Below are 21,369 nucleotides of genomic sequence, written 5' to 3'. Positions count from 1 at the left end.
CTGATGCGCGCAAGGAGTGCCCTGCCATGCAGGGGAGCCCCACATGCAAGGAGTGCGCCCCGTAAAGAGAGCCACCTAGCACGAAAGGAAGTGCAGCCTGTCTAAGAATGGCGCCACCCACATGGAGAACTGACACAACAAGATGACTCAACAAAGAGAGACACAAATTCCCGTGCCACTGACAACAACATAAGCGGACAAAGAAACAAGATGCAGCGAATAGACACAGAGAACAGACAATCGGGGTTGGGGGGAGAGGAGAGAAATAAATAAATAAATAAATCTTAAAAAAAAACGCAACACAATATTTTGAGCTAAGATATCAAATCAGGCATATTTTAAAATTAATCATCTTTCCCTCTCAAGCCAGAATTAAATTTAAATCATCATTTTCAAGATTATACTCAATTATAAAAAATTCAAACAAATACTCTTGGCTTGGATTAAGAAATTAAATGAAAATCTGGCATGATAATGAGTTAAATTATTTAGTTTGGTATTCATCTTTTATACTATTTAACTAAATAGTTACCTCTAAATGCTATTCATGCTATAATTGTCAACATTTTACTTTCATCCAGGTACATATATAATTGAAAAGTGTTCCCTTAATGTAAGTACACATTTCCAAATTATTCTGAAGCCACATTTTATGTTTGGAAACAGATATTCTTATGGTATTTTCTAAGTTGAAAGAGTATGAACTAGAACAATATTCAATTATAGATTGAGTACACATATGATTCCACTTAAGTTAGTTATAAAGATACATAAGGTAACAAAATGTCATGCCCATAAACCTTCCTATTTACCAATAATATTTCAACCTATACTTAAGCACATCCACTTAACTTACCATCTTTTCTGAAGCACTGTTGCAAAGGATCAGAAATCAATTCCTGGTCATTCTTTTGCCATTTGATTATAAGCTCTTCTATGAATTGACCTTTTTTGCCTTCATTTCCTTGGAGGAGGTCAGTAACATACTCTCGTATCTCTTCAGCACTCTCAATTGACAAAATATACCTCAGGAGGCAAAGACATAAGTTATTGAAACAAAGCTAGCTTTCACTAAGTTTTTCCATAATCATAACAGAAATCAAGATAGTACAACCCATTAATTCATTAACCCATTAAAGTATTTACTTTGAGCCAAATACTATGCTAGATGTGAAGGACATAAACTTGATTAGGACAAGTACCCTGATCTCAAGTAGTTACACAATGTAACCTTTACACATATTTATTTACTATTTCTCTTTATTTCTAGAATCAAATCAATGTTGTTAAGATAGGCTCATGGGGCTGTCCTTTACATATAAATATTTTCTATAATTACACACCTGCAGTCGTTATATTCTCTTGGAAACAATATGAATTATTTAACTCTATATTGCAAAATCTAAAATTTCTCTAGTTTTCTAAAGATACGAATTATATTACTATCTAACCAATTACTGATTCAACATACTTAAAAATTATAAACCAAGCTAGCATCATATGATAAGCAAGCAGATCTTAAGGAAATGTTATAAAGGGTTCCTTTTCCTTAAAGTGAAATGGTGTGGGGAGGTATCAGTACAACTTTCCTAGAAATACATGGCTAATATATCTCAAAAGCCTTAAAAATGATCCAATAATTCCATTTCTAGGATTCTAAACAAAGTAAAAGATGCAGAAAAACATGGGAAAAAAAGTTAATTACATCATTTGAATAAGCAAAAAAATGAATAACTAATGGAAAACATTCATTAATGGGGGTAAAGGAAAATAAACTGAATGGCTTTTTGGATTTTTATGGAATGTAAGATTATGTCACCACTAAAAGTGAAAATTGTCTATTATTATTATTGACTTGGGAAAATGTGTCCATTATAATGTTAATGGGATAGATTGTATAATACATGATCACAATTTCTATACATGTACATATACACTGATGTGCAGAAAAAAAGGCTACATGGTTATACAACAAAATGGTTACCACAGAATGGTAGGAATAAAGGCATTTTTTATTCATTTGTTTCCTTTTTTCCCCCTACAATGAAAGTTTTGAAAATATATTACATTATAGTATCCATAGAAAAAAGCACAGAGAAACAGTGGTTATCACAGGACTCATTTTGTTTCCTCCTTTATCCTTTTCTGATTTTTTTTTCATTTCCCAAAGTGAACATGTTTTTTCAGTAGAGAAGTAGTGATAAAAATTATTTATAAATTATACTGAAAGCATTATAAGACCTGAAGAAACTGTAATTCAGACACATTGGTATGGAAAGCAAAATAATAATAATAATGCTTTATCCTTTAAATTTAAAAAATCATGAGAATGTCACATTGCTTAAGTGGTAGATGTGCAGAGTAAAGGTATATAGGTGAATAAACCTCTGCCTTTGTACCTCATTAAGAGTATATTCTAAATATATATATATTAAAAAAACAAAAACAAAAACAAACAAAAAAGAGTATATTCTAACCCACCACAGATTAAAAAAAAATAGTGGTTTTTCAGGACTTTTACCTTATAATCAACTTGAGCCCCAAATTTAGCAGCTCTCACCAAGAGATTACTATTATCACCATAAACTCACAGTGGTATACATAACCTTCAAGGGATTATTTAATCCTGGAATTTTCAAACTAACAGAAAAGTACTTAGAGTTCCTGGAACATTTGAGTAAATTTCATTTTAACTTTTTAATAAAATAAATAATGTTTATCCAAATTTGTTATACACTCAGTCTTATCAAAATGGAGTCTACCAAAACATGAATTTATGCAGACTACATAATAAAGTTACATTAACTCTGCGTACAGCTCTTATTGTCTTATAAATGTGTCATTGATGAGTCAGGTAGTAGGTCTGTGTTTTTTGTTTTTGTTTAATTGGGCCTAGTGAAGCCGCTCATAAAAAATCTTTTTAAGTTAGTACAACGTTATAGTACGCCTGGGCAATTCTCAATTAAATGCCAGTCAAGGCCCAGAAAATTTACACAGAAATACTTTCATCTTGACATAAAATAGACATAAAATAGTGAACACCTATTTCAAATAGTATTATTATATCACGGGTAGCTTTAATGCTTCTTTTAAACTTGGACACTTGTCTAACATATTTATGATTAAAAAATGCAAGCAGGGAAGTGGACGTGGCTCAACTGATAAGAGCGTCTGTCTACCATATGGAGGGTAAAGGGTTCAATCCCCAGGCCTCCTGACCTGTGTGGTAAGTTGGCCTACATGCAGTGCTGCCACATGCAAGGAGTGCCATACCATGCAGGGGTGCCTCTGTGTAGGGGTGCCCCACGTGCAAGGAGAGTGCTCCGCAAGGAGAGCTGCCCCACATGAAAAAAGCACAGCCCACCAAGGAGTGGCACCGCACACACAGAGAGCTGACGCAGCAAGATGACAGAACAAAAAAGAGACACAGAGTCCCAGTGCTGCTGGATAATGTAAGCGGACACAGGAGAACACACAGCAAACAATGGGGGGGGGGGGGGCGGGGAGAGCAGGAGGAAAGGGGAGAGAAATAAAATAAATCTTAAGAAAGAATGTTGGGAAACGGACTTTGGCCCAGTGGTTAGGGCGGCCGTCTACCACATGGGAGGCCGATGGTTCAAACCCCAGGCCTCCTTGACCCGTGTGGAGCTGGCCCATGCTCAGTGCTGATGCGCGCAAGGAGTGCCGTGCCACATCGGGGTGTTCCCCGCGAAGGGGAGCCCCACGCGCAAGGAGTGCACCCATAAGGAGAGCCGCCCAGCGCGAAAAAAAGTGCAGCCTGCCCAGGAATGGCGCCGCCCACACGTGCAGCCTGCCCAAGAATGGCGCCGCCCACACTTCCCATGCCGCTGACGGCAACAGAAGTGGACAAAGAAACAAGACGCAGCAAAAAGACACAGAAAACAGACAACCAGGGGAGGGGAGGGGAAAAAGAAAGAGAAAGAAAAGAAAGAAAAGAAAGGAAAGAAAGGAAAGAAAGGAAAGAAAGGAAAGGAAGGAAGGGAAGGAAGGGAAGGAAGGGAAGGAAGGGAAGGAAGGGAAGGAAGGGAAGGAAGGGAAGGAAGGGAAGGAAGGGAAGGAAGGGAAGGAAGGGAAGGAAGGGAAGAAAGGAAAGAAAGGAAAGAAAGGAAGAAAGGAAGAAAGGAAGTTAATAGCGTATATCCAGGGGACCTGAATCTCTGGACTGACCATGTGATAGCCAGGCCCTGAGCCTCAACAGACTTGCAACTCCTACACTCTGGTTTATTGGACTTACTCCACTCAGCTAACATGGAGGTGAAGAAGGTCAACCACCACACCAGGGAGCTAAGAGTGCCTACAACTGAAAGCAGGAGGATTGCATCCAGCATCCATGTGCAATCTAAGCTCCCTCTTGATATAGATGTGGAGTGGACACAACCATTCTAAGGTCCACAGGATGGAGGAATAGAGTGGACTTACTGATATTCTATTCATGAACTATTGTGATTAGTAATCGAAGAAAATGTGGCATGAGTGTGGAGAAAGTGGCCTGGTGGCTGCTGGGGGTAGGGTGTGGAAGAGATGTGATGTGGGGGTATTTTGGGGGGTTGGAGTTGTCCTGGGTGGTGCTGCACGGACAGTTACTGGACATTGTATGTCCTCCCATGGCCCACTGAGTGGACTGTGGGAGAGTGTGGGCTATGGTGTGGACCATTGACCATGAGGTGCAGCGGTGCTCAGAGATATATTCACCAAGTGCAATGAAGGTTTCATGATGATGGAGGAGGTTGTTGCTATGGGGGGAGGAGTGGGGTGAGGGGGGTGGGGGGTATATGGGGACCTCATATTTTTTTAATGTAACATTAAAAAAATAAAGACAAAAAAAAATGTGAAAAAAAAATGCAAGCAGGTGTTTAGCCATACTTAGTAATTCAATTTTAAAACAAATTTCTTATCACTCCTCTTTCAAAGATGTAGATAAGTAACAGAATAGAATCTGAGCCTTCAAAATGAGCACTTAAGCATCTATGAGGGGAAGCAGAGGGGTTCAAGTTGTTGAGTGCCTTCTTCACATATGGGAGGTCCAAGTTCGTTCAGGTGCCTCTTAAAAGCAAAGACAAACAACAAGCAAACAAAAGAATAAAAACCAACTCGGGAGCTGATGTGGCTCAGTGGTTAAGCTCTGGCTTCCCACGACCGAGGTCCTGGGTTGAACCTGGTACTTCAAAAAAACCTGGTACTTTCAAAAAAAATCATCAAATGCAGTGAATGTACCACACTAATGAAAGAAATTGTTGATGTGGGAGGAGTATATGGGAACCTCCTACATTTTTTAATGTAACATTTTGTGATTTATCTTAAACATATGGTGATTATCTTAAAAAAAAGATAATAAAAAATAAACAAAAAGAAAAAAAATCCATTTGCACATTACCAAAGCAAAAATTTAGAGCTGTTGTGATCCTGAAAGAATATAGCAATATATTAATAAGCTTCTCTGTTATAGCACTTCTAAATGTTGCTTATTAAAATATTTGATGAACAGGATAAAAAAACATGAGAATCAGAATTTTCTTGATACTGGGAAAGGAGACAAAATACAACTGGATTCTGAGACTGAGAAAACTGCATCTCCTATCCACAGCCATTTTCAAATTGTTGAATCATCAAAATTGGCCTTAGTTTTTATTATTATTACTTTTTAGGAAGTACTGGGGATTGAACCTGGGACCTCATAAATGGGAAGAAGGTACTCAACCACTAAGCTACCTCCACTCCCCTGTCCTTATATTTTTAACTGTGAAGTTTAGTTAAAAATGTGGTAAATTTTAATTTACATACATTAATAAAAAACTTTTTCCGCTTTATATAGTACAAATTCTCATTTTCATTTGGTAGTGTTCTACCTCTTCAAAAAAAATGTATGAAACTACTTATCCTATTTAATCATACCCTCAAACAATAATAAAGCCAAACTAGGGAAGTAGATGTGGCTCAGACAACTGGGCTCCCACCTACCACATGGGAGTTTGCGCATTTTGATCCCTGTACCTTCTAAAGAAGATGGTGAGCCCATGTGACAGGCAGCCTTGGCAAAAATACTCAACAAGAGATGTGGAGAGGAAAAACAAAATGAGAGACATAACAAAGCCCCGGACAGAGGTGGCTCACGAGATTAGACACCTCCCTCCCACATGGAGGTCCTAGGTTTGTCCCGGTGCCTCCTAAAGAAACAAGAGGAATAGACTCAGCAAGTGAAAACCAACAAGATGGGAGGGAGAAATAAATAAAATAAATCTTTTTTTTTAAAAAAAGGCCAAACTATATGACTTGGCTGTGTTTTTTGGTAGGCTATTCCACTATTTATTAAAATCCTTTAAAATAAGCTCTCAATTCTCTCCTTCTCAAATCTATTTTCACCCAATCTCAGAAACTCATTTTACTTCCTACAAATGTCCCAAAATTGCCATTTAGTTTGCTATGTCAAAGAACTACTTTCAGGTTCCTAATCAAGTTCCATTTTTTAAGAAGTCTTTCCCTCCACCTGCATACCTTTCACCTCCAACTACCCATCCTTTGGTTCTCAAGCGAAATGTCATCCTTCCAGGAAACCTTCCGCGCTGCACAAAACTCAGCAAAGGGCCTTTATTCTGTACTCCCACAACCTCTCCGCCCCCCGAAAATTCATCAACAAAACAGAACCAAGTTTTCTCGATCATCTGTCTTTGTTGCCCCTGTACTTGGCATGTAATAGCTCAAAAAATGTTAAACAAATCAATTCAAAGCAGATATTAATAAAATCATATTCACCATCTCCATTTTGTTTTGCGAAAACCACTAAGTATTAAAGATAAGCTCCGCTAATGATTCATTTTATAGATGAGGAAACTAAGATACAGAGAAGGAAATAAAGTTGCCCAAGGTTCCAAAGCTGGTAACAATAGAAAATAGAACCTGGGACTCCTGAGTCAGAAACGACATGCGCTACATCATGCCTCTCATTTAAATTCCAGGTCCTATTTCACGCAACCCAGACAAGGCAAACTAGAACATTCACAATTTGTAAGGAAACTAGCTCCTGGGCGGTCTCATAAGACTAATTGACAGAAAGTTGGCGTTTTCCTAGGAAAAGAGGCCACTGACAGATGTTGGATCCCGACAATCTATTTCAGAAGCTAAACTATAAATCCGGGGGCCAAAATTCGACGCCTAGAGAAAGCAGTCCCTTTTTTTATGTTTTTTCTCTCAACTTTTCAGTCTTTCCCGATCCCCTGTTCTCATTGCCAGTGCACAACCCATAGCTCCTTCCCGCCTAGGTCCCAAAGCGGTCTCACTGCATGATCTCCTCGCTGACATCCAGGCCGAAAGTTTTCCGTAACTGCTGGGAGCACCAGAGTACCAGCTGCTCGCCGGACGCCGCCCGAGCCACCGCCATTTTCCCTAGCCGGAACCAGCTGTGCTACAAAAAACGAGCCACGCGTCCTACACCGGACTAGTCCCCTATGCAACTCGGATCTCGCTCGCGCGGGTTCCGTCAGCCTACACCATTCCGCGTGGTCCTGCAGTCGCTGGTACCGGTCCTTCACACCTGTGCCCGGTTCTCCTTACGGGTTCTTTTCCAGTTTACACCTGTCTCCGAGCTCGATTTACGAGTGATTCTTCTACAGCGTCACATATAGGACTCGAGGCAGTCCACTGCGAATTCTGCTAAGACAGTGCAAATACCCGTAAAAACTACAGTTTAGGAAAAACGAGGAGGGGGGAGGGGGAAGGGAGAGGGGGAAGAGGGGAGGAGAGCTTTTAAACTGTTTTTTTTTTAATGTGAAACATTTAAAACAGCACTTGTAAGCTATACTAAGTGTGTAAATATTTGCTTTGGTTGTTGTTGGTCTTACCCACTGTAGTCTGATAAAATCTCTTTCATTTAATTTGTTGAGCCAGGTCATTTTAGGAGAGCCCAAGACAGGCTAGCAAGCTGGGGGGGCGGGGGGGGGGGGGGGAGGGATTCATAAAACAGTTACTAGATACGGCTCTGAAGAACTTCCACATGAATTTTCTCGCGTGGCTTTTAAGAAGTTTAAGATATTTCAACCCACGAAGACCAGATTTAGGAGTCTTCTGCAACTCTCTACTAGGCTAGTATTATGTGCTAGGAAAAATGTGGCCAGATTTCTGGAGAGCATGTCTTCTGATTCATTTAACTAATAAATTTAACCTCCTGGCTTTGCTTTACCTTTATAGGTTAAAAATTCTCAGCCCCATTAGGCTATTTAGACCACGTAATTATATTAAATTGAATGCTGTTTCACCTTTACATGTTTTCATTGGCATAAATAATCAAAATCATATAAATGTATGTTTACATTGACTTTAAATTGTCTGTTGTCATTAATTTGAAAAAAGAAAACGTATGGTTTTCCAGGTTTTTTTCTTTTTAAAGATTTATTTTATTTATTTCTCCCATCCCTTTCTTGTTCTGCATTTGCTGTGTCTGCTTGTTGAGTGCTGGTCTTTTGAGGAGGCACCGGAAAATGAACCCAGGACCTCCAATGTGGGAGGGAGGTGCCTAATCATTTGAGCCACATCTGCTCCCTGCTTTGTTGTGTCTTCCATTATGTTTTCTTCATGTCTCTTGTTGGCTGTGCTTGCCTGTCAGCTCGCTGAGCCTGCTGGCCAGGTCAGTTGGCTGTTCTGCTGGTCTTCTTTAGGAGGCACTGGGAGCCCAACCCAGGACCTTCCATGTGGTAGGTGGGAACTCAATTGCTTAAGCCACATCCCCTTCTGGCTTTTTTACTTAAACAAGGCACACTGTGGATGTTCATTAATAGTGGGTATCTTAATAAAAATCTGCTACATTTAATACAACTATAATGTATCCAAATTGTTCACCTGTTTCTACATCTGTTCAGTCCCAATAACTGAAAGATTAACTAGAAGACTTCGCATATCATGCATATTGTGATGAAATGACTAGGTCCTTAAGAGTAACATAACTGTGTTGGTCCAGATGTAGATTTATATGCTCATTTTTAGCTTATTTCTTGTACCTTGCAGCATGCTCTACACATTCAGTCCTTAAGGGGTTATTTTACAAACTGTGCACCTGTAAGGTTTATTAGCAATAAGACAGAACATTGAGCAAGTTTATACCATAATTTTGTAGGAAAAAAAAAAGAATCTGCTCAGTTCCATATTTCATCCATGAAAAATCTGCAATATGGGCAGTTTCAAGGAATAAATAAAATTGAAATGTAAAAAAAAAAGTAACATAAGCATTCTTTTTTCATGAGGCATATGTTAAAGATTGCAATCTCTAGTTAAAATATTATTTACATATAAAACAAAAAAATATCATTTACAATCATTATTTATTAAAACACATTTCTGTCTAAGCAATACAAGTACATCCATTAGCATGATTTAAAGATATATTGGTACAATTTTAGGCATTCATTTATACATACTATAACTTTTCTTTAATACCCTAGGCATTCACAATTTTTAGACTTACACTACACAACTGCCTGTTTTATTTAACTGTGAAAGAGAAGCACTTCTGCAGAGCAAACATTATGGATTTTTACAATGCGGCCCTGATATTTTCCTAATGTTTTTCTTTATCATGCATCCTTCATCATATCGATATTAAAAAGACAAACATACAAACAAAAACAAACCAACTCAGCTATAATATGTAGAATGCCTCTGTGTGCAAAGGCTTATTTAAATCTTTCCAGTGATTTACTTCCCATGTGAATTAGGAAAAAAAAACAAGCAGATGTCTCTGTAGTTCTAGTACTTGCAGGGATCTGGGATGTAAATTCAAACTAAGTAATTCAGACCTGTGTAGGCATCCTTTAACTGTAAAGGAAAAAATGTATCTTAAAGAACAAATGTGGAAAGCCGACTTGGCCCAGTGGTTAGGGCGTCCGTCTACCACATGGGAGGTCCGCAGTTCAAACCCGGGGCCTCCTTGACCCGTGTGCAGCTGGCCCATGCGCAGTGCTGATGCGCAAGGAGTGCCGTGCCACGCACGGGTGTCCCCCGCGTAGGGGAGCCCCACGCGCAAGGAGTGCTCCCCGTAAGGAGAGCTCCCCAGGGCGAAATGAAAGTTCAGCCTGCCCAGGAATAGCGCTGCACACAGGGAGAACTAACCAGCAAGATGACGCAACTAAAAGACACAGATTCCCGTGCAGCTGACAAAAGAAGCGGACAAAAAAAAAACAAAAAAACAAAAACACACAGAACAGACACTGAAGGAGGGGAAAGGGGAGAGAAATAATAATTTAAAAAGAGCAAATGTGCACTGAGATTGGGCATGCCCGCCAAAAACTGAGGAATACCCTGGGGTTTGTAGATTATTTTTCTGATAAGAATTGGCTATAATCTTAGACTCTAGGGTTTAGACAAACTACAGGTAATTTCCAATTCATTTACTAGTATTATGTTAACCTGTTGTCTAGATCCTTTAATTCCACGACACAACGTGGCTGATTCTGTGAAGTACTGAGTAGCCTATTTTCTAAAAGTTCAAGCATAATTTACTGTAAAGAATCAATGCGCTGCTTACACGTTCAGGGTTGCCTTTCAAGTGAGCATTTAACATTTCAAGACAAGCTCATCTTATCCTGCTTTATGGATGTTGTTCAGAAAGTGAAAATGACTTCCCAGGGTGTAGGGTGAGTAATCAGAAGACAGGAGTAGGGATAGAAAATAGTTACCAGCTCCTGTTGTAGAGCTATGTTCACCGTGTGCCAGGGTTGTGGGTCCATACCCTTAGCACATTTGGCAGGATTTAAGGAGACCACACAGATCTCGGCATGGGGATTAATTTCATTTTATGTGTATTACAAATAATTCATCTTCCCCCTTCAGCCCCACGAAATCCTAAAAAACCCTGAAAATCCCTGTCAATAAATTATATTAGCTTTCTTTTCTTCCATTCCAGAGAATTTTTAGTATGGACACTGTACAGAGATTCCAAGCTTGAGCTATTAAAGGAAAGGTCTCTTTATTTTTATTTGTATCAAAAAGTCCGCTTAATTTCAGGTTTTACTTCCAGCCAGGAGTATGGGTTTAACCCTGAGGTAACTTTTGAAGAAATGTTGGAATTTGCTGTTTTGGTCTGCTGGGTTTTCTTTTCTAATAAACCCGTTCCTTTAGCACAGAACCTCTGCACCCGCATATCGGGAGCCCTGCGAGGGGTCTTGGCACCACCCACTGGGCGCGAGCAGGAGCCACAGGCTTGTGCGAAGTGGTGGGCGGGGCGGCGCCGCGTCGGGCGCCGCGGCTGTCACGGCGGGACTTCGCGATTGGCTCGGGGGTTCGGCGGGGAACCAACCGGAGCGGCGGTCGGAGGAGCGAGCGGAGAGCGCGGGAAGCGGACGAATATATACGGTGGCGGGAGATTCGTTTTCTGGTCCTTGTGCTGTGAGAAAATACCGGTTGGAAAGTCAGTTCGTTGCTCGGATCCCCTCCGGCTTGAACATGGTGCGGACTAAAGCAGACAGTGTCCCAGGCACCTACCGAAAAGGTGAGGCGGCGCCGCGCGGAGCAGGGGGCGAGGCTCGGGGCAGCCGGGCCTCCGGGGGACGGGCAGGGGCTCCCTTGGGCCTTGGGGGCCGAACTCGTCCAGCCGGGCCCGCCAACAGCAGTCCGACCCCTTTGCCTTAAGGAAGAAGCGGCTGGGGCGGGAGGGAGGGCTGGTGGTTGTTAGGCGGCTGCTCGGGATCTTGGAGCTCTCCTGTCCAAGGCACTGGGTCGGGCACTGTGGTGAGAACATGGCTCCCAAGCGCGGTGTCTGATCCGCCCCGTTCCTCTCTGAAAGCCCTCCTTTGCCTCTCTTCGCAGTGGTGGCTTCTCGAGCCCCCAGGAAGGTGCTTGGCTCCTCTACCTCTGCCACTAACTCCACGTCCCCTTCATCGCGGAAAGGTAAGATGCGCTCCTGGAAGCTCCTGGAGTAAGAAAGAGGAACCCTCCCCAAAGGAGATCAGGCCTGGCACCACAGTCTTTCTGACCTGCGAGCCCCTCTAACCTGCGAACCCGCCAACCCGCCGTGGAATTTATTTTCCTGGAAAAGATCCTCAGGCCCGAATTTCTTCCTCTGACATAATGAGGGGGTCTTGGCCTTTTCGAGGGCTGGGATAGAAGTTGCAGTCGCTTGAAAGAATCTCAAGCCTTGGGGTTAGAAACGAACACAGCTTAATTTCAAACCAATATTTCTTTTTCAAGTTAGCTTTAAAATTTTTTCCCCCTTAATATTGACAGATAGCTTTTTCTTATGAGAAGCTGTTTAAGCGCCCTCTCACTAGATTAAGAAATTAGGATGATGATTCATAGTACTAATCACATTGTCTTCTTACCGTTTCTGTTTTTGTTTCTGCATGTTTTTCTTCCTCCCTCCCTCCCTCCCTCCCTTCCTCCCTTCCTTCTATTAGTCCTTGTGTTTTACAAAATAGCTGCTCCTGATATTACTTTCAGGACAGGAGGTTTCCTGGGCAAGGGAAATAGCTTCATGCTGCTGCTTCTGGATGCGGAAATGAGAAAATACCGCAGCATCTGGTGCCTCATTCTGAAGTTGAGCAGGCAGGAAGAGTATTCCACAAAATCTATTCAAGAACATAAATGGGAGCACCATTTAAAACTTCCTGAGCTTTTAAATTACCTCAGATTTCCTCCTAATCTAAACATTTCATTTGAAAATATCCCCTAATTCAGTTTCTTCAGATAAAAGGAAATAATAGTCAAAAATTTTAAAAGTAGATTAATGTATTGAGACTATCATATCCTATACCACTAGATTAAACTTCATTAGGAGCACATCCCACTGTCTGATTCACAGTCGAATCACAAGAGCCTACTGCATAGCTCCTTAGTGTGTATGTGTTAGACATATATGTCAGGCAGCATTTAAGGCATTTTACAGATCCCACCCGTTTTTTTTAAAAGATTTATTTATTTATATTTATTTCTCTCCCCTCCACCCGTCCCAGTTGTCTGTTCTCTGTGTCTATTTGCTGCCTGTTCTTCTTTGTCTGCTTTTGTTGTTGTCAGTGGCACGGGAATCTGTGATTCTTTTTGTTGTGTCATCTTGCTGTGTCAGTTCTCCGTGTGTGCAGCACCATTCCTGGGCAGGCTGCACTTTCTTTCCTGCTGGGCTGCTCTCCTTATGGGGCACACTCCTTGGGCGTGGGGCTCCCCTACGTGGGGGACACCCCTGCGTGGCTCGGCACTCTTTGCACACATCAGCACTTTGCATGGGCCAGCTCCACACGGGTCAAGGAGGCCCGGGGTTTGAACCGAGGACCTCCCACTCCCATGTGGTAGACGGACGCCCTAACCACTCGGCCAAGTTTGCTTCTTGCCCTTTTTTTTTTTTTGGAGATACCGGGGGCTGGAACTTAACCCAGGACCTCCAAGGTGGGAGGCAGGCACCCAACCGCTTGAGCCATATCCCCTCCATGACAGAGCTCTGTTTTTAACCCCACTAATCAACTGTATGAAACTAGTAATATCCTCATTTTAAAGATGACAAAATTTAAGTTCAGTTTACATAACTTGATAAAAGTTACACAACAAAATCAGCTGAACTGGGTTTGAACCCTGTGTTCAAGTATCTGCCACTGCTGTATACTTTCTAATGGTAAGAGCATTCCTATTAGTTTCCTTGAGGAGATCACTTTTTTATTTGTTGTATTTTTTTTTTAAGATTTATTTATTTCTTTCTCTCCTCTTCCCCCCCACCTCCTGCCCCAGTTGTCTGTTCTCGTTCTCTGTGTCTATTTGCTATGTCTTCTTTGCCCGCGGCTCAGGAATCTGTGTCTCTTTTTGTTGCGTCATCTTGTTGTGTCGGCTCTCCGTGTGTGCGGCACCATTCCTGGGCAGGCTGCACTTTCTTTTGTGCTGGGTGGCTCTCCTTACGGGGCTCACTCCTTGCGCATGGGGCTCCCCTACGCGGGGACACCCCTGTGTGGCACAGCACTTCTTGTGCACATCAGCACTGCGCATGGACCAGCTCCACATGGGTCAAGGAGGCCCGGGGTTTGAATCGCAGACCTCCCATGTGGTAGACGGACGCCCTAACCACTGGGCCAAGTCCGCTTCCCTATTTGTTGTATTTAAATAGTTTTGCTTGTGGACAAAATATGAAAAGTATTTTCCTGTTGTAAAAATTCTGTTAATACTATTTTTCTAGACTAAAGGATATCAGTCTGAGTTTTATTGACTGAATACAGCTATATCCTGTCACATTTTCTACTTTTTTTTTTTAAGATTTATTTTATTTTCTCTCTCCCCACCCATTCCCCAATGTGGGATGGAGGTGCACAATCGATTAAGCCACCTACATTCCCTGCTTCTTGTGTCTCTTGTTGAGTCATCTTGTGTCAGGTTGCCATAATTGCTCATTGTACCAGCTCTCTTTCTTCTTTAGGGAGGCACTGGGAACTGAACCATGGACCTCCCATGCGGTATGAGGGTGTACAATTGCTTGAGCCACATCCACTTCACTTCTACTTCTTTTAAGACTGATATAACACCATTTCATATGACCCTTGAGAATTTTATATTTTTAATGAAAAAATGTTTAATTTTTATTGTTTTATTGTTGTTGTTTGTTTGTTTGAGGGATGGAACCTGGGACCTCTTATTATACCTGTTCTGCTTTTATTATTTATTTATTTATTTTTTTAAGTACCAGGGGCCAAGGACTGAACCTGGGACCTAGTATGTAGGAAGATGACAATCAACCACTGAGCCACATCCATTCCCCTCTACTTTTATTTTTAAGGCTTAGATTACATAAATGTTACATGGAAAATATAGGGGATTCCCATACTTTCCCCCTTTAACATCTTTCATTAGTGTGGAACATTTGTTATAATTAAAGAACCCATTGAAGCATTGCTGCTAAGCATGACCTATAGTTTATATTATAATTATACTTTATATCACACAATTTTATAGGTTTTGACAAAATGTATAATGGCTGGTATCTGTCATTGCAATATCATGCAGAACATTTTCAATGTTTTAAAAATACCCCATGTCACATTTATTCTTCTCTCTCCCTCCCAGAATTTGGTGTTATAGGAAGAATTAAATTATCCTCCAAGGAATGGCAATTGTATTCTTAGTTCTTATTTAGTTCATTTGTTTATGTTTTATAGCTGAAAATAAATATGCAGGAGGGAATCCAGTTTGTGTGCGCCCAACTCCCAAGTGGCAAAAAGGAATCGGAGAATTCTTCAGGCTGTCCCCTAAAGGTTCTGAAAAAGAGAATCAGATTCCTGAAGAGGCAGGAAGCAGTGGCATAGGAAAATCAAAGAGAAAGTAAGTTTTTATTTATATTCTGGGAAGTAAAGGCCAAACAGAATATTGAATATTGGTTAAATTTAAATTTTTTTCTTCATGCCAACTAGTAAATATAAAGCAAAGGTTTTTAAAACTTTTATTAAATCTTATTATTATAAGTCACTCCCTATGTCAAATATCAGTGAAAGTTATTTTTATCCATTCAAGACTGATTCCCATTCAGATCATAAGCGCTATATTAGTTAACCATGATCTTCCTCTATTTTTTTTTTTCACTGTCTTTTTGCTTCACTTTTTTTCTCTCAAAAAGCAATTTCCATGTTGGCTTATTCTAGCTTGAATTCCATCAACCCCACCTGTCATAAAACTACTAGTTCAACCACCACAAGGACTATATAACCAACTAGAAAAGATGGAAAATAAAGAAATCTTATTACCTAGAAACAACCAAGACCAACATCATGGTGATGGTATACTTTTTTTTTTTTGCAATTCCTCTATAAATACATAATATTTAAAACAAGATAGGAATAAAGCTATACACAGTGTGCAACCTTTAAATAAAATATTTAAATCATGTTTTAAAAATTTTAATTGACAGGAAAACACTCATGATAAATGTTAAGGAAAAGTTCTGGATACGAAATTATAATCTTTATTGTGTAAAATATATGAATGAGTGCTGTATAAAATTATATACCAAGTATTAATAGTGATTATTTTTGGGTAAAAACATCTCATACTCACTTTGAATAACCAACTTTAAACAACAAACATCTTTCACTTAGAATCAGGAAAAAATTGGCAGTTGAGAAAAAGACAATTAGATTTTTTTATAAGTAGATTTGTAAGTAATGGGGTCGAAACCCTAAAACAACTTTTAAATATTGAGTTTCAAAAACAAAGAAGTATTTGACTGAGTGGGGTGGGTGAAAGGCAGTTTCATGTAAGTCTTTGTGATATCATTTATATTTAAGTCCCGGCAGCACTTGCCACCACACCTTCAACATCCAGGAGCCCGCAAACCTGCAACACAGTGAGACAGATACCCATGCCACACCTGCAAGGAGATGTGGCCAGGCTCCGGGTGGGGCTGCTGCTTCTGGCGTTGCTCCTACCTACACAGATTTATTCATTCACTCCTTTATCCAGCACGGCAGATGGATCCATAACTACAAAGCCCAGCACCAAGGGAGGCAGCAGTGCCCTGCAGTCTATAGCCAGTCTCCTTATGGTCTTGCTCTGTCTTTTATATCTCCAGTGCTAAGAAACTCAGGCCCAGAAACATATATACCTCTTCAATTCATATTCTAAAACCCAATCTCTATGGCGTCTACAAGTCCAGTGTGGCAAAAGAAAAAGTTCATCATATCTACTAATTCCACTCCTTATTTTATTAACACAGAAAATGTTGAGAATCCCCAAATTTGACTGGTTTGAAGAGCATCTGAAGGATTTGACTAGATGATGAATGCCAATATTAAATGTGCTGGAGTTTCATGTACAAGACTGATGAGAGAGACATCATCAAGAATTAAAGATATGTTTTCATTAAATGTGGCTTAAGAAATATGGACACTTAAAACTCTTGAAAATAAGAATAGATTTCACTTTGATCTTGCGCTATGGAATGGAGATTTAGTTTTCATTTTGGTCATTAAAGGCTATTAAACAATTAGGTATTATAAAAAGCTTCTATGATTCTATTTATATGTATATTCGAAGGAACCTCCAGGTGTTACTGTAAATCCTCTGTGTATTCTCTTGTTTCAGCAATACTAATTTAATGCTGATATGCTCTAGATAAAGTTTTATAATGTTTAGCTTTCAATGTTGTCTTGGGAATTTAATTCCTCGGGGGCTTTGCATTTGACTTGCATTTGACTTTCTATGTAGTAACTGATATACGCCAGGGCAATGATGGATTGTAATCTATTCCAAATCCAAACATAATGAGCATATATTAATAAAGTCAAATGGCAGGAATATCCTATCATACCTTCCCAGCCAAAAACAGTATGAAATTCATTTAACTACTCTACCTGATTCCAAAGTTTAGAAGTGTACTGACTTCAACTCATCTTAAAATGCAGGTTTTTATTTCTGAATATGTTGAATAATATTTATTTTAAAATTTATCTAATTTGATGGGATATTTGACATATTTTGCAATTAAAAGGCATGCATGTAAAGGAGCCAAAAATAACGTAAGTCAGGTCTTTAGTAAATGAAGACGAAGCTGGCCTGCATTAAATTCACAAAAACCCTTTGTGCTTTTTCTGGAAATGCTTTAATAAATATAAGCTTTATGAATCAGAAGAGCCACATTGGGAACACTTTCTATATCAGTCAATATTAAATGCTCCAGTATCCATAGGAGTTTTAATAAACCAATTATTTGCCATGTTAGAAACCTACATAGGAACAACCAGATTCAACAGATATCAAACTATGGTACATGTGATAGCTGTAGACATGTTTTGCTTCATATCTGAACACTGTGCATCTGTTTTGGATTGTACATTGTTTGTAAAACTTATGGGATTGATTTACATTGAACACAAACAAAAAGAAATGGCTAAAAGAGCCATTAAAACAAAGTATTTGGCAGATGTAATGATGTTCATGCATGTAAAATTTAAAAAAGTATACACTTGGTAAATGTTTATTGAGCTACCTACTTCTCCATCTTTGAAGGATATTTGAAAGCTATGTTAAACTCTGGAGCAGTAACTAAATCTTAGGTCTTGTTGCTACATCTCTATTCTGATTTCTAGTTTAACTATAAGCAACAATGAAAGGGAGACATTTTTGGAAAGAGCTATTTAGCAGTGTTGCTTTCATGACCCTATCAGTCTTTTCTTGTTTCCTCTCATTACCTGGCACCATTTTTTTCCTTTTTCTTTCTCATCCTAATAGTTGTAAGCTAATAGTCAATATTAGTTCTAAAATTTATTTCAATTGCTCTTTGGCCTTTTGACTAAGATCAAGTGTAGAATATATTTCAATACTTTTGAATTATTTTTGGCTTCCATTAAGGATATGTAATATTTGGCAAGACAACCAAATGTGGTCATAACATTGATCATTACAGGAATAAAACCTATATTACAGGCTTTCCATCATATAGGGAGATTACATATATATTTGCATAAAGAACTTTAATCTATGGTTTAATAAAATTTGACATAATGCTGTTCTCCTAAAACTAGGTAATAGAGTTTTACGTTATTTCTTTAGGACCATTTCTTAGATTTGTCTTTGTTTTAAAGAGCTGTAATTATCCTCTTTTGAAATAGTGAGTTTATTGGAAGGATGTGTACTATAAACTCCCTAATTCATATTCTGTAATATGGTTATTCCTTTGTCCTTATTTTTCCCTCAAAGGCAGGGTAAGCTCTTATCAGTTGCATGAGGGAGAGTCAGAATCAAGAAAGACCATCTGCCTTAAATTGAACAGAAAGAGGATGTTAGAGTAAATTGAACCCTTGCAAAAAGGAACTTTAGGTCTTGACAGTATTCATTTGTTAATTTTATTTAATTTCCAGTAAATTAAATAAAGACCTCTCTGTAATCTAATGATAGGTGAGTCAATGATAGTCTTATTCCAAATCCCACTATCCATGTTTTAGTTTTCTTCATTCACTACCTAGAAACATCATCAGGCTAACAGTATGTAATTTAAACCATGAGAATTTTAGAGTAGATCTCATAGAACTTACATAGCTCTTTAAAAAGAAAATCTGATTTTTAATTAACTCCTCTTGCCTTACTTTTGCTGGTGGACCTGTCCTGTCCTCTGTGTGCTGCTGTCACCATTTTTCCACTGCCATGTGGCCATACAAGTAACCCTGGGGACTTATCATCTATACTGGGGAATTGTAGCTTGTTAATTAGCCCTCTTCATCCCTTTTTATCCCCTTCCTCACTACCTGGGACCCCTGCTCTGTTATTTTCTGTTATTTTCTCCCATTTATCTTCCCTCCCTACTTGAATAAATTACTGGCCTAACTAAAAAAAAAAAAAAGTTTTAATTAACTTTTCTAGAAAAATCATAATGAATGTAAAATGGCTTTGGGATATGCATATTATCTTTCAAATGCTATAATTACCATATACCAATACAATTTGAGGGTTTTACTATGGTTCAAAAGAGTATGGTGTGAAAAATGACATTTTACCTTATGTTTATTCTACTCAGGTGGATTGGTTAAATTTTTTTTTTGAGGTACTAGGGATTGAACCTGGGACCTCATACATGTGAGGCAGGTGCTCAACCACTATACCTGCTCTGCATTTTTTTTTCTTTTTGTTATAAAGTTCTTGCTTAAGGATTATACTGTTTATCAATTTATCTATTTATTTTTAAAGATTTATTTTTTTATTTATTTCTCTCCTCTTCTCCCCCATTGTCTGCACTGTGTCCATTCACTGCATATTCTTCTGTGTCCACTTGCATTCTTGTCAGCGGCACCGGGAATCTTGTCTCTTTTTTTGTTGTTGCGTCAACTCTCTGAGTGTGCGGCGCCCCTCCTGGGCAGGCTGCGCATTTTTCATGCAGGGTGGCCTCTCCTTGATGGGCGCACTCCTTGCACATGGGGCTCCTCTATGCAGGGGACACCCCTGCGTGGCAGGGCACTCCTTGCTCGTGTCAGCACTGCACGTGGGTCAGTTCACCACACGGGTCAGGAGGCCCTGGGTTTGAATCCTGGACCTCCTATAGGGTAGGTGGATGCTCTTATCAGTTGAGCCAAATCCGCTTCCCTATCAATTTATTTTGTAACATGTTGAAAGGTGCTATATAAATAGAGATTCCCTTTTTAATAAAAATGGCAATATATCCTAAAGGAGAAACACGGATTCTGCAAATTAACAGGCAAAATAACTGTTAAATATTTTGTTGAAATTTGTACTTGAAATTTATTAGTACTTGAAATTTGTATTTATCAATTAATGGAGTCTAATGTTTTCTCATTTCTAGTCATTTAATTAACCAGACCCACCGTACTGTTAATCAATGCTCTTGATTTATATAGGTTTGTAACTATTTTTGTTTTGTTTTTTAAACAGTTGATACTTGGGTGACTACTGAAGTTCTTTGTTCTTTCCACAGAACTTGTCCTTTGCAACCTGATCACACAGATGACGAAAAAGAATAGAACTTTCTTATTCATCTTTTACTAATGTCTCCTGTTTACTCTGGTATTCTAGGAGTAAATTTGCATAAATGTTTGTTCCTATTAGTTCTGTTGAATGGGCATTTAATTTAAAAATTAGGCTTTCATTTAGTTATTCAAAAACAAGTAGTTATGAGTTTGTAAGATTAATATATGCTACTTTAGTATTCAATATAATGCAGAAATTTATTTCCTCTTTTTACTTGTTATTAAGCTTCACGTTCTTGCTAACAACAAATCATTACAAGGTGTTCTAATTACAAATCTGCTGTATTTTAGATCTGCTTAGATCTTTGTACTGTTGCCATTTTTATTGGCATTTGATTATTGGATTGGTACCATATTTTTGTCCCTTTTATTTGATTAAAAAAGCAGAGTTAGATTTTTGCACATTGAAAAGATTTATTAATTAAACTGAACCTATATAGCCTTTTTCAAAAGAAAGGGTACCAAAGATCCAATGTTGAAAAAATCTGGATGTGTATCTTGTTTAGATAATTTAAGGGGAATTTGGTTGCTAATCAAAGCTTTTTATTAAAAAAAGATCAAATATTAGCATAGAAGCAGGAAGATTCCATAAAGTACAGTTAAAGAAAGGAATTTTCTTAGGGTATGCATTTGGTTCAATATAATAGGATATTATCCTTTAGGCCTGTATGTTTAAAGATGGAAATAAGTCAATAAAACATGAAAGGCAAATCATACCATAAATCCAAAGGTTTATAAACTTTTCAAGATAACTAGGGGTATAATTGAAGAGGTAATATGACTTGGTAACTTGGTAACTTGCTTCCTCATTACACTTTTTGCTCTGACATCCTGTTGTAAAAATTAAACATGTTTTAACAGGCATGTTTTTACTGAAATTTGTTTGCAATAAATGAGTACTTATTTTCAAGATACAGTGTCTTTTTGTTTG

General features: G+C 38.9%; 2 protein-coding genes across 5 annotated transcripts in view; one reads left to right on the top strand and one right to left on the bottom strand.

The window, feature by feature from the left end:
* Positions 1-7,442, bottom strand: part of TRIP4 (thyroid hormone receptor interactor 4) — a 106,692-nt gene extending 99,250 nt beyond the window's left edge. For 2 of the 3 annotated variants that reach the window (XR_011648440.1, XM_071214238.1), the window contains exons 1-2: positions 7,296-7,430; positions 857-1,026 (exon numbers count right to left, since the gene is read on the bottom strand). Coding sequence is in view for 2 of the 3 variants with exons in the window: in XM_071214238.1 (XP_071070339.1) it covers positions 857-1,026; positions 7,296-7,396 (271 nt within the window). In the remaining variant the exon portion in view is untranslated. Of the gene's footprint in view, positions 1-856; positions 1,027-7,295 lie in introns of all 3 variants that reach the window. The other variant, XM_004466649.4, reaches the window with a different exon arrangement.
* Positions 7,443-11,331: 3,889 nt separating this feature from the next.
* Positions 11,332-21,348, top strand: PCLAF (PCNA clamp associated factor). 2 transcript variants are annotated; one of them, XM_004466653.3, is made up of 4 exons: positions 11,332-11,494; positions 11,812-11,892; positions 15,129-15,291; positions 20,387-21,348. In XM_004466653.3, exons 1-4 carry the CDS (start codon positions 11,449-11,451, stop codon positions 20,430-20,432), a joined length of 336 nt encoding a protein of 111 aa, XP_004466710.1. In that variant the 5' UTR covers positions 11,332-11,448; the 3' UTR covers positions 20,433-21,348. The 2 variants fall into 2 exon arrangements, with proteins under 2 accessions (XP_004466710.1, XP_004466708.1); XM_004466651.4 differs by having other exon boundaries at positions 16,679-21,348.
* Positions 21,349-21,369: the final 21 nt, after the last annotated feature.

This window comes from Dasypus novemcinctus, chromosome 3 (genome assembly GCF_030445035.2).
Source record: "Dasypus novemcinctus isolate mDasNov1 chromosome 3, mDasNov1.1.hap2, whole genome shotgun sequence".
NCBI lineage: Eukaryota > Metazoa > Chordata > Mammalia > Cingulata > Dasypodidae > Dasypus > Dasypus novemcinctus.
This window is presented reverse-complemented; position numbering and strand designations above follow the sequence as displayed.

What these genes read in the sequence shown, in the direction of transcription:
- PCLAF (XM_004466653.3), top strand. Translation starts at nt 11,449, where the DNA reads ATGGTGCGGACTAAAGCAGACAGTGTCCCAGGCACCTACCGAAAAG. An exon ending in CCCAGGCACCTACCGAAAAG is followed by an intron (nt 11,495 to 11,811) that starts GTGAGGCGGCGC and finishes CTCTCTTCGCAG; the next exon opens with TGGTGGCTTCTCGAGCCCCC. An exon ending in ATAGGAAAATCAAAGAGAAA is followed by an intron (nt 15,292 to 20,386) that starts GTAAGTTTTTAT and finishes TTCTTTCCACAG; the next exon opens with AACTTGTCCTTTGCAACCTG.